Here is a 22,213-nt window from a genome sequence, read left to right as displayed (position 1 = left end):
CGGTACGGCTCGCTTAAACAGTACCAACTCGGTTGTGGTTCCAAGAGGGCCGTACCGATACCATATCCCACAATCCTTTGCATGCCGCCTTGACTGTTTGTCACTACTAGCCACTGATTGGTCAGAGAATCGTTGTTATCCCACCCACTTACTACTTTAGCGGAAAAGCAAACCGTACCGAGCCATTCCAACACCGTACCATGCAGTGGAAAACCAAACCGAGCCAAGCAGGGCCGAGTGGAGCCGAGCCGGTACTTGCAGTGGAAAAGTGCCAATAGACCATGGTTTTATGGAACCCTAGGGTTCCTCCACAGGTTGCTAGGAGTTCCTTGAGCAATGAGAGATGTCTGCCTCTCAGATAAGTTCCCACTGACACCATTGATCTTTAAAACTATATGTAAGGGGATTATTCTTCCCAACAACCACAAGTGTAGGGAGCATTTTTCCCACTGACGATCACACTATGTATCATGATTTGCAGGTATAGTGATTTCTAGCAGGGGTTGGGAAATGCTGATATCGTTTCAATGGGGTTGATTTATGAAAACTGGAGATTGCAAAATCATAGAAACCAATCAGCTTTCAGATTTTCTTTTGTGAAAGCTTAACTAAACAAGCTGAAGTAAGGAGCTGATTGGCTACAATGCACAGCTGCACCAGAGTTTGCACCCTCCAGTTTTTGTTTCAAACAAGTTTATTAACGTATAAAGAAGATACAAGGTACACAAATATTGCATATACAACAACAAGAAGGTAAATTACATGGGTAGCATTTGGAAAGTAAGGCAAGATATGGCATTTTGTCACGATTAATCCAGAAGGACAATTAACTGTGGATGTATTAGTTGTAATGGGAAAGTCCATTCGTGGGCAAGTGTTGTATCCGGTTATATTTAACATAGAATTTGTCCGGTAGTTCAAGGTGTGAGTTTGTATTTCAATGAGGGTTGTACTATACATTTCGTTGTTGTATAGTATGGGTATGTTGGTAATTGTGACCAGCACAAGTACTCAGGGATTTTGACCTTGCATGGGGGGGTAGAGGGTTAGGGATGGGGTAGGTGTAGGGGAGGATTAGGTGTGGGTTATGAGGGGGAAGGAGGGGATGAAGGGGGTAATGCCTTGCGGAAAATATAATGCACCCTCCAGTTTTAGTAAATCAACCCCCTATGTGCTTTATTTTAATATCCATAGCATAGCTAAATATACATAAAACACCCATAAAGCAATCATGGAATATCTTGTTATACCTTAATGTTGGATACTACATTACAATACAACCTCCATTCATTGGGCTTCCCTACTGGTCCCTGTCCAGCTATCATATCCATTACATATTAGACCTTTCACATTTTATGTGTGTAGCAGGTTTTATGATCAGAAATGGCTTTGCGCAACGCGTTTCACAGTATAATGGCAAATTGCTTCATCAGGAATATATTTGGAAGTGAGATTTGTGATAGATCAGTGAGAACTCCAATTTAAGCATGGCGCATTAACATATGCACATAACATTATCATTCATTTGTACACATATAACATTGTTTCTTATTACATGATTGTTACATTATTTGTGCCCAACCAGTCCAACTCACCAGATACTGCCAGATATCTCCCTATGCAAGGCAGGCATCGGGGCATCCATGGAGAAACTAAAGCATGTCAACAGAAACAATAACGTGAAGATATAAGGAAACTTTAACAAAGATAGCTAAAGAGTTGAAGAGTATGTAGAGCCAAACGTTTTAGATATGGCAGGGAAGGGTTAAAACCTCCATCAGTTAGTTTTTTATTGTCTTTGTCCTATTGGGGAGATTTCCCTTTATTTCCTGTCCTGTATACCCAATAGGAAGTGACAAGAAGTGACTACCCAGAGAATAGACTTGCAGTGGTCTTAGACAACTGTCATCATAACATTGGAAGATCTCCTTCCTATTCCTGTTGTGATAACAAAAACTCAAAATTTAGGATTTTACGTTATTTTTAATCTTGATTGTACTTCATCTCCTAAATAGTAAAAAAGAAAACCTTTCAGAGGTTTTAAGCATTCCCAACACTTTCCAAAATGAAACAAAATTTGGCTTTTGATATATTTTGCAAGTGATTGTCCCTTACAAAAAAAAAAAATTATTAATGGCGTCTAGTACCTCTAAGTCCAATGTTAAGTCCAAATTCAAATTCAAGTGTTACAGCCTCTGACAGAACTTCTTTTGGGAGACTCTGATGCCTGCATCCACTGTTGTATGCTGAGTGCCCATCTACCGGCCCCTATGTTACTACAGTACACAGTAGGGACAAATGGACAAGTGGGAAAACCACTGGGGACAGTGAAGGGACCTTTATTTATATATATATATATATACATATATATATATACAGGCATACCCAGTTTTAAGTACACTCACTTTACATACACTCGTGAGTAGAGACACAGCCTGGTCAGCTTGGCATGGCACTACTCCTGGTTTTTAACATTGGCGTCTATGGGAAATCTTGGTCAGCTTGACATGGCACTGCTCCCAAACCATAAGTGACAGGGATACCAAACTTAGGAATCACCGAGAGGGGACCCAGGACTACAACATATCCTATTTGTGGCCGGCCAGCTTGCCTAGGTTATCTACCATGTTATAGTCCTGGATCCCCTTAACATGCTCCCCAAGCTTGGTGCCCTTGTCAATTATGGTTTGGGAGCAATGCTATGTCAAGCTGACCAAGATTTCCTATGGAGCTTGTGTATTTACATGCATTGAGAAATGAAAAAAGGTAATGCTTCAGTTTAAGTACATTTCCTTTTTACATACATGCTCTGGTCCCATTGTGTACTTAAAAGTGGGGTATGCCTGTATATATAAATAAAGAAATAAAGAAATGAAGAAATAAAGAAATAAATAAAGAAATATTTACTTAAAATAAAAAAATTTTAAATGTATGAAAATATCGGCTGATACCGATACACGATGACCAAAATATCGGTAACGGCAATGAAAAAACAATATCGGCCGATCACTATTTTAATTATGCCCTTCATGTGTTTGATCCTTGAAAATAGTCACTCACAAATATAGGTGCTGCCAAAAACTGATGACATAAATAAGGCGTGATTGTGAAGAGTGGGAAAATAAAACTTATAAAAGTCCAAGAAAGAGACACTGTCAAATTATTATTTTTGCCCGCAAATGTTCGCTAAGTGTAAACGCATTTTTACAAAAAATTAGTTTGTATTGGCCCATGGGCCACAGGTTGGACACCCCTGCTTTAGTGCTTGGAGACTGCGGAGTTTGGGCTTTCTGCTTATTGGAGAAGTGAAGGGAGTACCCAGAGATTGCTATTGCAGGAGCCATTTTTTTTTAACTTTTTTAGATTTTTTTTAAGAAACAGAGCCGCTTTCAAATTTGTTCTAAATGGCTTAGCAGTGAAATGGTAAACACGGTTGACACTCCCTCAAGGGTGCCAGCAGAAGGCACATAGACTACAAGTCTGTTTCTCAACCAGACCATAAATTCACAGGCATATGGCCTTATCTAAAATGGCTGTGTAATTTCACAACACGGTATGGTTCTTGTGCTTTGTGTCTGTCCCATTAATCACCAGTTTATGGAGTTTGTGTCTTGGGGAAGAGGGTGTGAAAGAATTAGGTTGCATACTTAAGAAATAGACTTCGTGTGGCATTTCCTGAAGGAAACTGGAGATCATTCAACCTTTCCTGCTGCGGGATAAAGATAGACAAAAGGAATCCATTTCAGAGTGGCATAACTATTCCTGAGAGGGAATCAAATGTGGGCATTTATCATAAAAAATAACTGAGCCGGAGCAGTCAAAGACAAACATGCCACTTATGTGTTTAGATTAAGTGACATGATCCAGAACTCAGAAAAGACCATTCAGGAAAAAGGCACTGCAATAAAAAACATCGTTATTAAGGCTTTTTTTTTTTTTTTTTGTCTTGCAAAAAGCTGAACAGAACAAATATACTTATAAAGATGTTCAATATTCAAATTAGTTATAAATTGATAAATTATTTAAAATAATAGAAATTTATTAAAAAGGATTTGTAACTGTACAATTTCTTTATTTCAGGGTTTTATTTTTTATTATTATCTATTTTTTTTTTTTTTTACAGAAACATATAGTCAACAACTTTCTTGTATGGGTGTGTTTTATTTTTTTTTATCTTCAGCTATTTCTTTTACCTGCAAGATTTGTTATTTTTTTTTCCACCTCATTTCTTGGTTTTATTTTTTATTATTATCTATTTTTTTTTACAGAAACATATAGTCAATAACTTTCTTGTATGAGTGTGTTTTATTTTTTTATCTTTAGCTATTTATTTTACCTGCAAGATTTGTTATTTTTTTTTCCACCTCATTTCTTGGTTTTATTTTTTATTATTATCTATTTTTTTTTACAGAAACATATAGTCAATAACTTTCTTGTATGGGTGTGTTTTATTTTTTTATCTTCAGCTATTTATTTTACCTGCAAGATTTGTTATTTTTTTTCCACCTCATTTCATGGTTTTATTTTTTATTATTATCTATTTTTTTTTTTTTTTTTTACAGAAACATATAGTCAACAACTTTCTTGTATGGGTGTGTTTTATTTTTTTTATCTTCAGCTATTTCTTTTACCAGCAAGATTTTTTTTTTTTTTTCCACCTCATTTCTTGGTTTTATTTTTTATTATTATCTATTTTTTTTTTTACAGAAACATATAGTCAACAACTTTCTTGCATGGGTGTGTTTTATTATTTTATCTTCAGCTATTTCTTTTACCTGCAAGATTTGTTATTTTTTTCCACCTCATTTCATGGTTTTATTTTTTATTATTATCTATTTTTTTTTTTACAGAAACATATAGTCAACAACTTTCTTGTATGGGTGTGTTTTATTTATTTTTTTTATCTTCAGCTATTTCTTTTACCTGCAAGATTTGTTATTTTTTTCCACTTCCTTTCATGGTTTTATTTTTTTATTATTATCTATTTTTTTTTTTTTTTACAGAAACATATAGTCAACAACTTTCTTGTATGGGTGTGTTTTATTTTTTTTATCTTCAGCTATTTCTTTTACCTGCAAGATTTGTTATTTTTTTTCCACCTCATTTTGATATCAGTCAAAAATGATGGATGAAAAGTCAACACTAAAAACTGCAGGCCACTTGGATTAGGTTGACCTGGGTAGACCTTGTTAAGTAGTCGTGACCCTTTCCTGATATTGTTGTTGTAAGATGATTTCAGATGGAGTCTGGCACAAAATGAGAAAATCTCTGTTGGGTTCTAAAGGAAGATCTCCAAGTAACCTTAAACCGTCTTTTTTTTTTTTTTGCTTAAATTATTGGTTTCCATTAAAGAAATCTACAGCATCAAGTATTTTTTTCAGAATATGTCTCAACCTCTTACACTTTGTTGTCCTTAACAGTCACTCGCTCCTTGTGGCTCAGTGTCATTCGTGCCATGCCTGTACCATCTACTGTGCCATGCCTGTACCATCTCCTGTGCCATGCCTGAACCATCTCCTGTGCCATGCCTGTACCATCTCCTGAACCATCCTCTGTACCGTGCCCGCAGCACTGCATCTCCTGTACCATGCCTGTACCATCTGTGCCATGCCTGAACCATCTCCTGTGCCATGCCTGAACCATCTCCTGTGCCATGCCTATGCCATCTCCTGTGTCATGCCTGAACCATCTCCTGTGCCATGCCTATGCCATCTCCTGTGTCATGCCTGAACCATCTCCTGTGCCATGCCTGTACCATCTCCTGTGCCACGCCTGAACCATCTCCTCTGCCACGCCTGAACCATCTCCTGTGCCATCTCCTATGTCATGTCTGAACCATCTCCTGTACCATGCCTGTACCATCTCCTGTGCCATGCCTGAACCATCTCCTGTGCCATGCCTGTACCATCTCCTGAACCATCTCCTGTACCATGCCTGAACCATCCTCTGTACCATGCCCGCAGCATTGCATCTCCTGTACCATGCCTGTACCATCTGTGCCATGCCTGTACCATCTCATGTGCCATGCCTGAACCATCTCCTGTGCCCTGCCTATACCATCTCCTGTGCCTGTGCCATGCCTATACCATCTCCTGTGCCATGCCTGTACCATCTCCTGTACCATCTCCTGTGCCATGCCTGTACCATCTCCTGTGCCATGCCTGTACCATCTCCTGTACCATCTCCTGTGTCATACCTGAACCATCTCCTGTGCCATGCCTGTACCATCTCCTGTGCCATGCCTGTACCATCTCCTGTGCCATGCCTGAACCATCTCCTGTGCCATGCCTGTACCATCTCCTGTGCCATGCCTGTACCATCTTCTGTGCCATGCCTGAACCATCTCCTGTGCCATGCCTGTACCATCTCCTGTGCCATGCCTCAACCATCTCCTGTGACATGCCTGTACCATCTCCTGTATAATGCCTGTACCATCTTCTGTACCATGCCCACAGCCCTGCATCTCCTGCACCATGCCCGCAGCCCCTCCTTTTGGTCTTGTGGTGGTCCAATTGGGTCCAGTAGCTGCTGTATTTCCCACCCTAGGCTTATACTCGAGTCAATAAGTTTTCCCAGTTTTTTGTGTTAAAACTAGATGCCTCGGCTTATATTCGGGTCGGCTTATACTCGAGTATATACGGTAAAAAGAAATTCCTCCAAAGTGAGGGGAACTTCATCTTAAGTTGTCACTGAAACAGTTATTCACATTGAAAGATGATAAACCTAAAACTGTCAAAGTTTGGATTTCCCAAAAGCATCACCCATCCCACCATCTCATGATGCATTTTGATAAAGCTGTACACCAAGTGCTCACCGTACAATCACAGCTAGTGCCTATAGAAAGGCAGGAGAAAACATGGACGTGAAATTATGATTGTATTTCATGTTTGAGACACCTAGCTCCAAATTTACAAAAAAAGGATTGGTTTTACACTTATAGGTGCACCCTCATGTATGTGTTTTGGGGGTGCTAATTCAGACAATACAGTGCTAACTGGCACCCAATGTGCTTCCACGCAGTAAATAACAAACGTGATCTTCAACACATTACAAAGCGTATATCTTCCGATGACAAGAGGGAAATTGCCTCACTTTGGAGAAATTTCCTGTTGTAGCTACAGAACAGGAATTAAAGAGAAAGGGACACAGAAAAAAAATGTTTTTAACCATTATGAAAACACTTTTGACTTCAGATATATATTTGAAACTGAAAAAATACTTTTTAACCTTGAACTACCACAGTGGTTTTCATTATTTGTCTTCAATTGGCACTTTTCCACTGCAAGTACCGGCTCGGCTCTACTCGGCCCTGCTTGGCCTGGTTTTCTTTTCCACTGCTGGTACCGCATGGTACGGTGTTGGAACGGTTCGGTTCGGTACGGTACGGTATGGTTTGCTTTTCCACTAAAGTAGTACTAAAGTTAAGTGGGTGGGATAACAACGATTCTCTGACCAATCAGTGGCTAGTAGTGACTGCATGCAAAGGATTGTGGGATATGGTATCGGTATGGTACCTCTTGGAACCACAATCCAGGTGGTACTGTTTTTGAGAGCCGTACCGTTCGGTTCCATGCTGTGGAATAGCGCCGCTGTACCGTACCGTACCGAAACTTTCCAACACCGTACCAAGTGGTACTAGCAGTGGAAAAGCACAAAAGCGAGGTGAACCATTCGGTTCCATGCAGTGGAAAAGTGCCATATGTGAATGATCTACTGAGGAGTTTCCTAGGACTTTTTTTTTTTTAAACCGTTTGTTAGACATGCTCCATTACTGAAAATGTTTTGTTGTCTCCTAATTCCGGTATTTTAGAACAGACATTCAAGACATCGATAGCAGTTCCAAGTGTTGTGGCCTAGTCAGCCAGAAACCAGAAGATGTAGACGAGGATGAGGAAGATGATCTAGAAGAAGACTATGAAGATGGAAGTCTAACAGGGAAGTCACAAGATGAAACGGTTTCCCCAACAATGGAAACCCAGGAAGCATATGAGGAGGATGAGGAAGATGAAGAACCCACATCCCTTAATATGAGCTTTGACCACACACGAAGGTCAGTTTTCTCTTTGAAGCTCATTGATGTCATGTTTGATGTTTGTGACCCATTTCTGTGTTACATTGCCATTGCACCGATACTAATGGAAGCAAAGGTTGCCTAATAGCTAACAGTCACGCAGTAGCCACATAACGATTCCACATCTAGAAGAGCTTAAAAATAAAAAAAAATTTATAATGACATAGTCCCTTGTCATTGTTAAAGGATTTCTTTGAAATATTCTCCAAATACATAAATCAATTAAAACAAGATAGGAATTTTCAGGCTTCTGGGGAAAGTAAAACTAAGTAATAGGAGAAAAAAAAAAACTCCGGTGCATATCCTGGTGAAAAAAGATTATTATTATGAACACTTGAAACTAACAATGAATAAGATTGAAATGATAAAAGTTAATTTTAAAAAATAGAAGATCTGAGTCAAGGAAAAAAAGGGGCCTACAAGAAATATTAAATCTCCCAGATGGTTCTCCAGAAGCCCCCCAATTGCTGAAATTTATTCCATGGTGTTGACCTCAGCTTGGACCGAAGTCTTGTCCCTACTGATGTTAAGCCTGACCCTAGCAATTCAACAACAATACCAAACAATTGGTTGTCTGCTTAGCCTCTGGTATTGAATTGACAAATAACTGGGATGTGGCTTGGGCATGAACAGTTGAGGCTCAGCACTGGGTTGAACAGTTTAATATCTTCTGTTGCACAGGGTGGATCTACTTTGCCTTCCTCTAAATCAGTGTTCTCCAAACTTTTTAGTACGAGGGCCACATTGTACATTTTACAAATATTTGTGGTTTGAGAAAAATGAATTTACACCCCCTAACCCCCCCCCCCTTTACATCCTGGATTGCCCATCAGAGTCTCCATTTACATTCAGGAGTGCCCAGCTGAGTCCCAAAGTTACATACAGGGGTGCCTAGCAGAGTCTCACCATATATCCAGGGCCGTCTTTACCACAGGGCAAAAGGGGCAGCTGCCCCAGGCCCAGTCATTGTTGTGGGGCCCAAAGCAGCTGCCTTTTGAGCCTGCATTTCTTGCAAATAGTTGATAAGTGCATTTGGGAGGGCCCAAGAAAATTTTTGCACAGGGTCCAATCAATATTAAAGACGGCCCTGCATATATCTATGTGTTCCCAGCAGACTCCCCAGGTACATACATGCCCAACAGGGGAAGAGAGGCACTGGCAGTCCTAGCAACTGACCACAGTAAAGGAGGGGGTGGGGGGGGATCTGAGCTAGGAACTGGGCAAGGGTCTCCATAAGCTAGCCATTGATGGTTCAAATTTCAGACAGTTTAGCAGGGACCGACCGAAATTCGATCCATGTATGGGCAGGCTGACTGTACCCAAGTTGATCCATTGATCGGCTTGGGTACAACCAGCATGTTGGCTTTCTAGCATGCCATTATTGCCAGCAGCTAAAGCCGCTAGCAAAAATCACTGTGCTCTCCCAGCCGACACGGCTCCCAGCGCCAAGAGAACTCAATAGCTCTGAGGGTAGGGATTCCCTTGTCAACACTGACTGTTTTGATGCAGTAATATAGCAAATTTCTTTCAAGCAACGCATGGCTGCAGGAAAGAAAATCACATCAAGTATGGCCTGCCATATTAGAATACACAAGTTGATACCTCCACTGCCAGCCAGCATTTTCAGAGAGAGTTGCTGCAGTCCAGGTAAAATCTTGTAGCAGGTTAGATTCCGACTGTAGACCGTAGTTTGGCAACCAATGCTCTAGACCAGAGCTCTACGGTTTTTGAGAGGCTTATTTTGATAGATATCAGTCTTTTTTCAAATTAATTAACTATGCAACTATATTCACTGAAGACATTGTACCCAACGTGGGAGTTCTGTCTAGCCTGGGCTGTGCTAGGCTGTGGAGGGGGCGGGAACAGCTGGCTCGGGCTCTTAGCGGTGTGCTCTGGGACGTCAGTCGACAGCGGGCTTCGGCCCGCTGTCAGCTGAAAATGGGTTAAAGGAGGGCAGAACATACTGTACTCCTGTGATCCACAGGAGAAGTACAGCCAAACAAGCTTTGGCTGTACTTCTCCTTTACCCATAATGTTACTTAGTTCGGTACTGCGCATCTAACAGGATGTGTTTTAGAGCGGAAATTAGTGTAGGCTCAAGTTCATATTTTTTTTTTTATGTTTTCTGTACCCTTTTGGGAGAGATTTTCCTTTTGCTTTCTGTACCAGACAAACAACAGGACCAAAGAGGAAAGCTCTTCAAAGTGAAGGAAAATCCACTCTAAATTGTCATTGGAACAGGTCTCTCCATTGGACAACATCCCCTTACTTCCAAAATGTTGGACTTCCCATCATTTTCAGTACCAGAGACAATAGTCACCAAGAGTAAAAGAGAAGGCTAATCTCCCTAGTGGGGGCGGGGTTTTAACAAAAAATGTTTAAAAAATTTTTATGCTATCAAAAATTAAAAAAAAACCTAAACCTTTACTTACAAAAATAAAAGATATTATTTATTTTATTATATATTTATTTTTAATATTTATTAAAAATAAAAGCTATTTAAATAAAAATCTAGTTCTTTAGTTAGGGCCTTAATTCTTATGTATATGAAATGGCAAAACCATTGTGGTCATTAGCAGGCCACACCGCACCCGACCCGCGTTAGTTGCCACCATGTCAGTAGTTCGCCAACTTGGCCAGAGGTGAAGTTAACCCTGTGTTGACTGGTCTCTAGCTACTACACATTTAGTAGATCTCATCTTCTAGCAAAGCATGACAAAAAAAACAACATAATATTTAACAATATGTGTATTCTGTACCATTCATCGTGTTAACTGTATCCAGTCATTTTCATGTGTGGCTGTCTTTGTCTTTAAGGGGTTTTACCACATTCGAGGATTTATTTTGTTGGTTTGTACACATGCTTGTGCAACATTTACTTAGTATATTTCCCATCTTTGGGTGTACTGCTCAGAGTTTTCATCAGAATTGTCTCTATTCGTTCTATTTTATTCTGTGACGCTGAGCTATCCAGTATGGTTTGTTTGTTCGGTTGCTTGTTTTATGTCTGCTTAAAGTAGAACTAAAGGCAAAACTTTTTTTTTTTCAGAGTAATGGAGGATTATAGCTAGGGATCGACCGATTATTGGCAAAGCCGATATATCGGGGGGCTGATATGCACTTTCCCCGATATATTGGAATCAGCCCTGGAGGTTACCGATATTGGCGATATTTTGTGAAAGTGCTTGTACCGGAGTGATGCCTGCAGCTAGAGGCATCACCCCGGTACCGGCGTCCATAGCCGATGGTCGGCTGACTTGTAATGACAACTGATGCGGCTGAGAAGCCGTTTGGCTGTCATTACAAGGAGCGGGAGGGGACGCCTTCTGCGGCTCGCCCGGGTCTCCTGTCCCACCGGGCAACCGGCCTTCACGGCCGCTGAAGACCCAATCACAACCGCATTCGGCTCTGATCGGGTCTCCGTGTAAAAACCCGGAATTGATGTCATGACATCACTTCCGGGTACTCGGTGCCAGATTCCAAAAAATTTACAGCATTCAAAACAGCCAAACGTGGCGTTTTGAATGCTTTTAAGTGTAGAGGAGGGGTTTGGGGTCTTTTAGACCCCCAGATCCCTCCACAAGAGTACCTGTCAAGTGCTAAAAAAAAAAAAAGACTTTTTTTAAATGTACAAAAATATCGGCCAATATCGGCCGATAGCGATATTCAATGGCCAAAATATCAGAATTGGCAACAAAAAAGCGATATCGGTCGATCACTAATTATAACCCTGGTATGGTTTATTTTTTCCCTCTTTGTCCCAATGTGGAGATTTACCTTTACTTCCTGTCCCATAGCCAAAACAGGAAGTGAGAGGGAATCTTTCATGGACCCCCAGATCTCGGGAACTAGTGTCTCCATTGGATGATTTCGCCTCTATTACTTTTTTTAGGGACAACCCAAAATTTGGGATTTTTTCTCTTTGACTCTTACTTTCAATGATAATGGTAAACAGGACAAATAGAGAGGATGAATCTCCCTAATCGGGGCACAGACAGCAATAAAAACCAACAGATGTTCTAATCCAGGGATCTTCAAACTACGGCTCTCCAGCTGTTGTGGAACTCCACATCCCATGAGGAAAACTGATATTCACAGACATGACTAGGCATGATGGGAATTGTAGTTCCTGAACACCTGAAGGGCCATAGTTTGAAGACCCCTGCTCTAATCCCCCTCAACTCTAAAAAAAATTGCCTTTCATTATACTTTAACCTTTTCCTGCCCGCCCTGTCCTTGGTCCTGGGAGGTAGGAAGGATCAGCCAAACATGTGTCCCTGTGATTGGCTGTCACAGTGATCACAAAATCGACAGTAGGTTCCATTGGCTACTGATCATTACCAATGACCAAGAGCTGTCTTTCACAGCTCGGTCCCTGTGCTGGGAGTGCGCAGTGAGCATGCTCTTAGCACAAACACATTGGCTGCCTGGCAATGTATATGCGTGGCATGTGGGCATTAAAGCCCACCCTTTTGCTGCGGCGCATATGTGTTGACGGCCGTAAAGAGGTTAAAGGGAAACTATAATGCTTTTTCAAGGAGTTAATATTGGAACATTGACCTGTAATTTAGGTACGTAAATAATTTATGAATGATTAAAATTTCATCAAGAACGGAAATTCTCTTTCTAGTGTCTATCCATGTGTCAGGGAACGTGGCCATCATTCTGTGTAAAGCCCAGCTGAATCAGCCAAATACATTCCAGGAACATCAAACAAAAGATGTTCAAGGTCTTACAGTTTGGCAGAAAAGCCTGTCCCTATCTGGCATACTGCAGAGAAGGAACCTTGGTTTCTGAGTGGAAGCAGTGGTTTCTCTGCCGAGGTTCCACATGCCCTCTAGCTGAGTTAGAACTAGATCTCTCCAATAATAGGGGAGCATGAGCTTTTCCGATTGGAGTGCTCCAGCTCTAACTCAGCAGAGGGCATGGCAGACTTCTACTTCCACACGGAGAGCAAGGGTTCTTCTACGTAGCATGCTGGTAGGAAATAGGCTCTACCACTCAGGCTGTGGCTGATTTTCAAAGGAAAAAGAAAAACAGTAAGGCTTTGCTTGCCTTGTTATATGCATCTGCATATGTAATAAATAAATACACTATACTGTAAAAAGTATTTGGATGCCTGCCTTTACACCAGGGGTCTCCAAACTACGACCCTCGAGTTGTTCTGGAACTACAATTTCTATAATGCCTAGTCTTGTCTGTGAATGTCAGAGTTTTACAATGCCTCATGGGACGTGTTGTTCCGCAATAGCTGGAGGGCCGTAGTTTGGAGATCCCTGCTTTACTCACACATGAACTTTAATGGCATCCCAGTTTTAGTCCATAGGGTTCAATACTGAGTTGGCCCACCCTTTGCAGCTATAACAGCTTCAACTCTTCAGGGAGGGCTGTCCACAAGGTTTAGGAGTGTGTCTATGGGAATGTTTGACCATTCTCGAAGAAGCGCATTTGTCAGGTCAGGGGCTGATTTTAGACGAGAAGGCCTGGTTCGCAGTCTTCGCTTAATTCATCCCAAAGGTGTTCTATCAGGTTGAGGTCAGGACTCTGCGCAGGCCAGTCAAGTTCCTCCACTTTAAAATCGCTCATCCATGTCTTTATGGACCTTGTTTTGTGCACTGGTCCAAATTATTTGGTGGAGGGGGATTATAGTGTGGGGTTGTTTTTCAGGGGTTGGGCTTGGCCCCTTAGTTCCAGTGAAGGGAACTCTTAAGGTGTCAGCATACCAAGACATTTTGGACAATTTCATGCTCCCAACTTTGTAGGAACAGTTTGGGGATGGCCCCTTCCTGTTCCAACATGGCTGCACACCAGTGCACAAAGCAAGGTCCATAAAGACATGGATGAGCGAGTTTGGGGTGAAGGAAAATAACTGGTCCTGACCTCAACCCGATAGAACACCTTTGGGAGGAATTCGAGCGGAGACTGCAAGGCTCATCCAACATCAATGTCTGACCTCAGACCTCGGTCTCCGAGTGCGGCAAGACGTCCTCCTGTGCATGCGCAGGAATGAGGTCATCCCCGCCGGCCAATGAAGAGGCCCGAAGACTGGCACTCAGACGAAGATGCCAACACTAGCACAGGACCATGGGACAGATAAGTATGGAGACTTTAGTTCCGCTTTAAGACTTTGTCAAGAGTACCTTTGCACTGTACAGCATGGAAATAGGTATATAATGCAAACAGGCAGAGAAAATAACACAAAAAAAAAACTATCAAATGCCTGCACAAAAGAATGTACAAACCAATCACTTTGAAACCTCTGAAAGTGAAGAACCACCGTCAGCTTGTCCTTTTCTTCCACTAAAAATCTTATGGCCTTTACCCTTTACTGACTGCCTGCTTTCATGCATGTGGCTTGTGTCTGTAAATCCCATTACATGTGCATGCGTAGCACCAGATCCTGTAGCAAATTTGCACCATTGGCTTAGCCTGAATGAAGGGTGGAATAGCTAATGAAGGGTCATCCCCTTCCCCTCCCCCGTGGTCATTGGTACAGGTGTATTGAGGAGGAAGATGCCCGTCTGTTAGATGTGGAGCAAATTCCGAATTTTGGGAAGGGGCTGGACCTTCGAAAAGCAGCAGAGGAAGCATTTGACGCAAAAGATGTGTTTAATTCCACCTTAGACTCTGAGGCAATAAAAGAATCACTGTACAGGCAGGCAAAAACCCAGGTAGGTAAAGACTACAGAATTATTTTACATAGCTTGCCTCGTTAACTATATTCATACAGCTTTAATTATTACAGTATACTATTGTTTATACATACACTGCAAAAATTGTATATAAAAAAATAGAAAATTAAAGAAAATTAAATGCTATTTTTTATTCTTCACTTTCAAAACCCTATACTTGGCTTGAAAAAAAAAATAAAAAAATAAAAAAGGAAAGGAAAACCTCCAAGAACTTGCAAAAAATGACCCATATTTTATTTTTACAAAAAAAATATAGATCCATATGGTTTAAGCGCTACTTAATTACAGTTTGTTTTGAAAAATTATGCAAGTTCCCGCCCAGTTTGGTTATTTCTGACATATCATCAATCATCTAATCAAAATATATTCTCAAATAACCACGTTTAATTTTCATATTGTAATGAGTTAATTAATTCTTCTGTAGCGTCATAGGCAGATGAATTGAAATAGCATTAGAGCAATAAAAAAAAAAAAAACCCTTAATACAAATTAAGCTGACTGCAGAAATTTGGTGACACAAGTCACCTGATATTTAAGCTAAATTCTGCAACTTTTCATAGTCGACAAGAAAGTAAAATGCTGGTTTTGCAACTTTGTGTTGTCTTCTGTTTCAAAGCAAATCATTTGCATGTTTTTTGTTACGTGTCGGCTAATTTTGCTCAATGTACTAACTGTCTGTGTTCAGTGGTATGTAAATAAAACAAAAACAAAAAAAATTAAAATATTAACAAATAAAAAAAATTTAACCTGTAATATGTCATCAGTATAAAAAAAAAAGAAATGACATTTTGTACCAAACACACAATATGCTTGAAGCGTATTTTTACATTTGGTAATATTCCTGCTATTGAATGTGTATATAACTGATGTTCTTCAGGGGCTGGGTTTGGAAGTGCATAGTTCTATTTAAAGAACTATAAAATTGTCTTTCATGCACAAAACTTTCCTGAAGGCTACGAACTGCGCTCTCTAACAAACACAATGAGCCTGTTTTTACATTGGTAATCTTCTTGCTATTAGACATGTATATAACTAATGTTCTTCAGGGGCTGGGCTTAGAAGTGCATAGTTCTTAATCTATTTAAATAGCTATAAAATTATTTGTCGTTCACAAAATTGTCCTAAAGGGGTATAAAATGCACTATCTAATAAAAACAATTATTTTGTTGTTACATTTGTAATCGTTTTGCAAGTTCATGTTTATATAACTGATGTTCTTCAGGGGATGGGTTTAGAAGGGCATAGTCCTATAGTCCTCAATCCAATTAAATAGCCTATAATATATACATATATATATATATATATATATATAAAACAAATATAGTATTTTAGTAGACAAAATAGTCCTGAGGGCTAAAAAAAAAAAAAAAAAAGGTACTCTCTAACAAACACAATGAGCTTGTTTTTACATTGGTAATCTTCTTGCTATTAGACATGTATGTAACTGATGTTCCTCAGGGGCTGAGTTTAGAAGCGCATACTTCCTAATCTATTTATTTAGCTTAATTAAATTATTTTTTGTAGACAAAATTGTTCAGAGGGTTAAAACATGTACTGTCTTATAAAAACAATGAACTTGTTTTGTAAACTTTTTGCAATTTAATGTGTATACAACTGATGTTCTTCAGGGGCTGGGATTAGAAGAGCATAGTCATCAATCTATTTAAGTAGCCTATAATATATATATATATATATATATATATATATATATATATATATATATATAACACATATAATATTTTAGTAGATAAAATAGTCCTGAGAACTAAAAAAAGTACTCTCCACCAAACAAAATGAGCCTGTTTTTACATTGGTAATCTTCTTGCTATTAGACATGTATGTAACTGATGTTCCTCAGGGGCTGAGTTTAGAAGTGCATAGTTTCTTATCTAATTAAATAGCTATAAAATTATTTTTTGTAGACAAAATTGTCCAGAGGGCTAACACATGTACTGTCTTATACAAACAATGAGCTTATTGTTCCTTTTGTAATCTTTTTCCAATTTAATGTTTACATAACTGATGTTCTTCAGGGGATGGGTTTAGAAGGGCATAGTCATCAAACTATTTAAATAGCCTATAATATATATATTTAGTAGACAAAACAGTCCTGAGAACTAAAAAATGTACTCTCCAACAAACAAAATGAACCTGTTTTTACATTGGTAATCTTCTTGCTATTAGACATGTATGTAACTGATGTTCCTCAGGGGCTGAGTTTAGAAGTGCATAGTTTCTTATCAAATTAAATAGCTATAAAATTATTTTTTGTTGACAAAATTGTCCAGAGGGCTAAAACATGTACTGTCTTATAAAAACTATGAGCTTGTTTTTCCTTTTGTAATCTTTTTCCAATTTAATGTGTACATAACTGATGTTCTTCAGGGGCTGGGTTTAGAAGGGCATAGTCATCAATCTATTTAAATAGCCTATAATATATATATTTAGTAGACAAAATAGTCCTGAGAACTAAAAAATGTACTCTCCAACAAACAAAATGAGCCTGTTTTTACATTGGTAATCTTCTTGCTATTAGACATGTATGTAACTGATGTTCCTCAGGGGCTGAGTTTAGAAGTGCATAGTTTCTTATCTAATTAAATAGCTATAAAATTATTTTTTGTTGACAAAATTGTCCAGAGGGCTAAAACATGTACTGTCTTATAAAAACTTTGAGCTTGTTGTTCCTTTTGTAATCTTTTTCCAATTTAATGTGTACATAACTGATGTTCTTCAGGGGCTGGGTTTAGAAGAGCATAGTCATCAATCTATTTAAATAGCCTATTATATATATATATATATATATATATATATATATATATATATATATATATATATATATATATATATATATATACACAGTATATATAAAACACATATAATATTTTAGTAGACAAAATAGTCACACAATGAACTTGTTTTTACATTGGCAATCTTCTTGCTATTAGACATGTATGCTATTAGACATGTATTAGACGTGTATGTAACGGATGTTCCTCAGGGGCTGAGTTTAGAAGTGCATAGTTCCTTATTTAATTAAATAGCTAAAAAAAAATTTTTTTTTGCAGACAAAATTTGTTCTGAGGGCTAAAATATTTACATTATCTAATAAACACAATGAGCTTGTTAACATAGATTTTGAGCAGTAAATCCACAGCGTGGTAATATGGAGATCTGCTTACATACCAATAGCAACTGCCACATCCAAAATGTATAGCCACTAAATCTAAAAGATTAGGAACATGGATTCTATAGGCACCACAATAAACCACATATTATTTTTTGATTAAACAATATAGAACTTTTTATTATACATCATATAAAATAATCCAATACAATTAATTTACAGATTATTCCCAATTTCATCAAAGAAAATTAGACAGATGAGCTCCCCCTCTACAGGATACTGGAACCGTGAAACATGTAGAGCAGTATACATGGACAGTGCCCCCCCCCCCCCCCCAGCACAATACTATGCTTTACTAATATTTGAGCAATAAAACCACTTCAATAAGGGGCACTTTTACCCCCTTCCTGCCCAGGCCAATGTTTAGCTTTCAGCACTGTCGCACTTTGAATGACAATTGCGCAGTCATTATACACTGTACCCAATTCAATTTTAAGCATTTTTATCGCACAAATAGAGCTTTCTTTTGGTGGTATTTAATCACCACTGGGTTTTTTTACTTTTTGCTACATAAACAAAAAAAGACTGGAAAATTTGGAAAAATAATTGTTTTTTGTTTCTGTTATAAAATTTTGCAACTAAATAATCTTTCTTGAAAAATTTAGGTTAAAATGTGTTCTGCTACATTTCTTTGTGTTGATATTTCCACAAACTATGGGATATATCTGAAAATTGATAAATCCTGATGTACTGACGGCCTATCTAATTTCTTGTGGCCCAAAAATGCCAGGACAGTACAAATATCCCCCAAATTAGCCTTTTTTTTGGAAAGTAGACAGTCCAACGTATTTAGTAAGAGGCATGGCGAGTTTTTTGAAGTTGTAATTTTTTGTCAGAGTTTTTTTGGAAAAGGAAGAAATGAAACAAAATAAATCATTTTTTTTTTTAACATACTGTCACCAGTGCAGTACAGCATTATCGTATAACGGGTGTGGCGATAATCAGGGACACTGATTGGTGACAGTTAAAAAGAAAAATGTGCATAATTGTTTCTCAATTTTTTTTACATTTTTTAATACTTTTTTTTCTAATTTTTAAGATTTTTTTTTTTAACACACTATGACCAGAGTAACATTTTACTACTCTGTTAAAGCGATCAGGTTTTTTTTTTTTTTTTACACAATACATTTGCATATAGAAATGCATTACATTGCTATAAGCAAGCATTTTACTGAATGAAACTGATTCATTCGTCTGTTTTGTTTTGATTAGCTGTGATTGGCCAGGGCTAATCATGTGGTAATGATGGACTGTGATTGGCCCTGTCTGAGCCATGTGATCGCACTGACCAATCACAGCTAACAACACAGTTATTTTCAATGGATGGCATGAAAGGAAGCTATCTATTATATACAACTGTCATGTGACCTGCTGGATCGGCCATATCCTGTGGACACAGCTGGTGACAAATTGCGCCACCCTGTGGCTGCGCGATTGGTGCATCCTGACATGACGTCATATGACGCCCAGTCAGGATAACTGAACCACCGCCTGGCCGTCTGAAAAGGTTATTTTAATCTCAAGCCCACCACTATAATTTCAAGACTATGGTTGGACAGCATAAAACACCACCCCAAAATTGCCCTATCACTTCAGCTCACAGTAAACCAGATTTTTTTACAACACTTTATTTCCCTTAAAATTGTATTCCTTTTTTGGCGTTATTTCAATCTATTTATGTTTGTGTGTTTACATTACGTATTATTATTTTTTTCCCCCTTTGCAGGCTTATGCAATGATGTTATCACTTTCTGAAAATGCTTCACTTCATACTTCTTCCCACAATTCCTTGGACGCTTGGTTAAACATGGCAGGAGCAGCATCAGAATCTGGGACTTTTAACCCTATAAACCATTTGTAAAAAAAATAAATAAATAAATACATAATAATCATTGCTAATGAGGCTTACACACAATTCGAAATGTTGCAATGTCACCCTTTTTAGACAAAAGAAGAAAAAGTGAAGGCATCAACAGGGACATCTAGGTCTTCAGGATGAAATCTGCTGAATGCTTTGATTTTGCGACTGTTCTGTCAAGTTTCGAACATCGTTTCGGCGGGTCCTCTCAAAACTTTAACCTCTTTTTTTTTTTTTTTTTTTTGGGTCAGGTCATACTGTACATGAATCACACTGGTCTTGTTTTTATTTTCCCTTTTATTTTATAGGAAAAAAACAACACGGATATGCATAATCTCTATATCTCAAAACCACTAGGAATATTTTAGTTGGCAAAAAAAAAACTAAACTTTAGATACCCACATAATGGGTGTAAATTTTCATGGTGCTATACAAAATTTATTTGTAGTGCAAAGCTGTAGTAAAAAAAAAAAAAAAAAATTAAATCCCATTAATATCTTAAGTTGGAGACAGACTTGTTAAGCAAAAGTTCACCTATGTGCCTGATATTGAGTGGCTGTATTATGAAAACAAGAAAAAAAAAAAAATATATATATATATATATATATATATATATATATATATATATATATTTTTTTTTTTTTTTTTAAGCCAAATTAATGACTTCAGCGATGAAATCAGATATATGCTAAATTAAGAGGCGTGAACACACTTTCCTACAGCAACTGCATTTAAATTAAAGACAATTAAGATGTGACCTAATGCTAAATCGTAAAAAAACTGTTAAGCAGTTTAATATTTTATCATCTAATCTGGAATAAAATTCTGTAAATGGATAATCCATAAAATCTTCACAGTGGCTTTTCCCAAATTTGACATGGTTATGGAAAACAAAAAGTTGCCATATTAAGTTGCACACATTTGTTTGTAATGATATAGATATGGCTATATTAGAATTCCGGTAATTCAATTAATAATAGATTAATATATATATATATATATATATATATATATATATATTACTATTTATATCAATCTATATATATAAATAAATAAAATTAGAATTCTGGTGATTAAATTAATATTAGATGTAAATCTATATATATATTTATGTATCTATATATACAGTATCTCACAAAAGAGAGTACACCCCTTACATTTTTGTAAATATTGTATTATATCTTTTCATGTGACAACACTGAAGAAATGACGCTTTGCTACAATGTAAAGTAGTGAGTGTACAGCTTGTATAACAGTGTAAATTTGCTGTCCCCTCAAAATAACTCAACACACAGCCATTAATGTCTAAACCGCTGGCAACAAAAGTGAGGACACCCCTAAGTGACAATGTCCACATTGGGCCCACTTAGCCATTTTCCCTCCCCAGTGTCATGTGACTCGTTAGTGTTACAAGGTCTCAGGTGCGAATGGGGAGCAGGTGTGTTAAATTTGGTGTTATCACTCTCACTCTCTCATACTGGTCACTGGAAGTTCAACATGGCACCTCATGGCAAAGAACTCTCTGAGGATCTGAAAAAAAGAATTGTTGCTCTACATAAAGATGGCCTAGGCTAGTTTGCCAAGACCCTGAAACTGAGCTGCAGCACGGTGGTCAAGACCATACAGCGGTTTAACAGGACAGGTTCCACTCAGAACAGGCCTCGTCATGGTCCATCAAAGAAGTTGAGTGCACGTGCTCAGCTTCATATCCAGAGGTTGTCTTTGGGAAATAGACGTATGAGTGCTGCCAGCATTGCTGCAGAGGTTGAAGGGGTGGGGGGTCAGCCTGTCAGTGCTCAGACCATACGCCACACACTGCATCAAATTGGTCTGCATGGCTGTCATCCCAGAAGGAAGCCTCTTCTAAAGATGATTCACAAGAAAGCCTGCAAACAGTTTGCTGAAGACAAGCAGACTAAGGACATGGATTACTGGAACCATCTCCTGTGGTCTGATGAGACCAAGATAAACTTTATTTGGTTCAGATGGTGTGAAGCGTGTGTGGTGGCAACAAGGTGAGGAGTACAAAGACAAGTGTGTCTTACCTACAGTCAAGCATGGTGGTGGGCGTGTCATGGTCTGGGGCTGCATGAGTGCTGCCGGCACTGGGGAGCTACAGTTCATTGAGGGAACCATGAATGCCAACATGTACTGTAACATACTGAAGCAGAGCATGATCCCCTCCCTTCAGATTGGGCCGCAGGGCAGTATTCCAACATGATAACGACCCCAAACACACCTCCAAGATGACCACTGCCTTGCTTAAGAAGCTGAGGGTAAAGGTGATGGACTGGCCAAGCATGTCTCCAGACCTAAACCCTATTGAGCATCTGTGGGGCATCCTCAAACAGAAGGTGGAGGAGCGCAAGGTCTCTAACATCCACCAGCTCTGTGATGTCATGGAG

General features: G+C 38.7%; 1 protein-coding gene across 6 annotated transcripts in view; it reads left to right on the top strand.

Annotated features, from left to right (window-relative positions):
• The window catches only part of PRDM16 (PR/SET domain 16), a 909,210-nt gene extending 889,205 nt beyond the window's left edge, over positions 1 to 20,005 (top strand). For 5 of the 6 annotated variants that reach the window (XM_082273292.1, XM_082273289.1, XM_082273288.1 and 2 more), the window contains 3 exons: positions 7,811 to 8,050; positions 14,568 to 14,742; positions 19,677 to 20,005. In XM_082273292.1, the coding sequence (XP_082129418.1) occupies positions 7,811 to 8,050; positions 14,568 to 14,742; positions 19,677 to 19,811 (550 nt within the window). In that variant the 3' untranslated portion in view covers positions 19,812 to 20,005. The remainder of the gene's footprint in view (positions 1 to 7,810; positions 8,051 to 14,567; positions 14,743 to 19,676) is intronic. The other variant, XM_082273290.1, reaches the window with a different exon arrangement.
• The last annotated feature ends 2,208 nt before the right edge of the window (positions 20,006 to 22,213 follow it).

The sequence above is a fragment of the Pelophylax lessonae genome, assembly GCF_965119305.1.
Source record: "Pelophylax lessonae genome assembly, chromosome: 12".
Lineage (NCBI taxonomy): Eukaryota > Metazoa > Chordata > Amphibia > Anura > Ranidae > Pelophylax > Pelophylax lessonae.
This window is presented reverse-complemented; position numbering and strand designations above follow the sequence as displayed.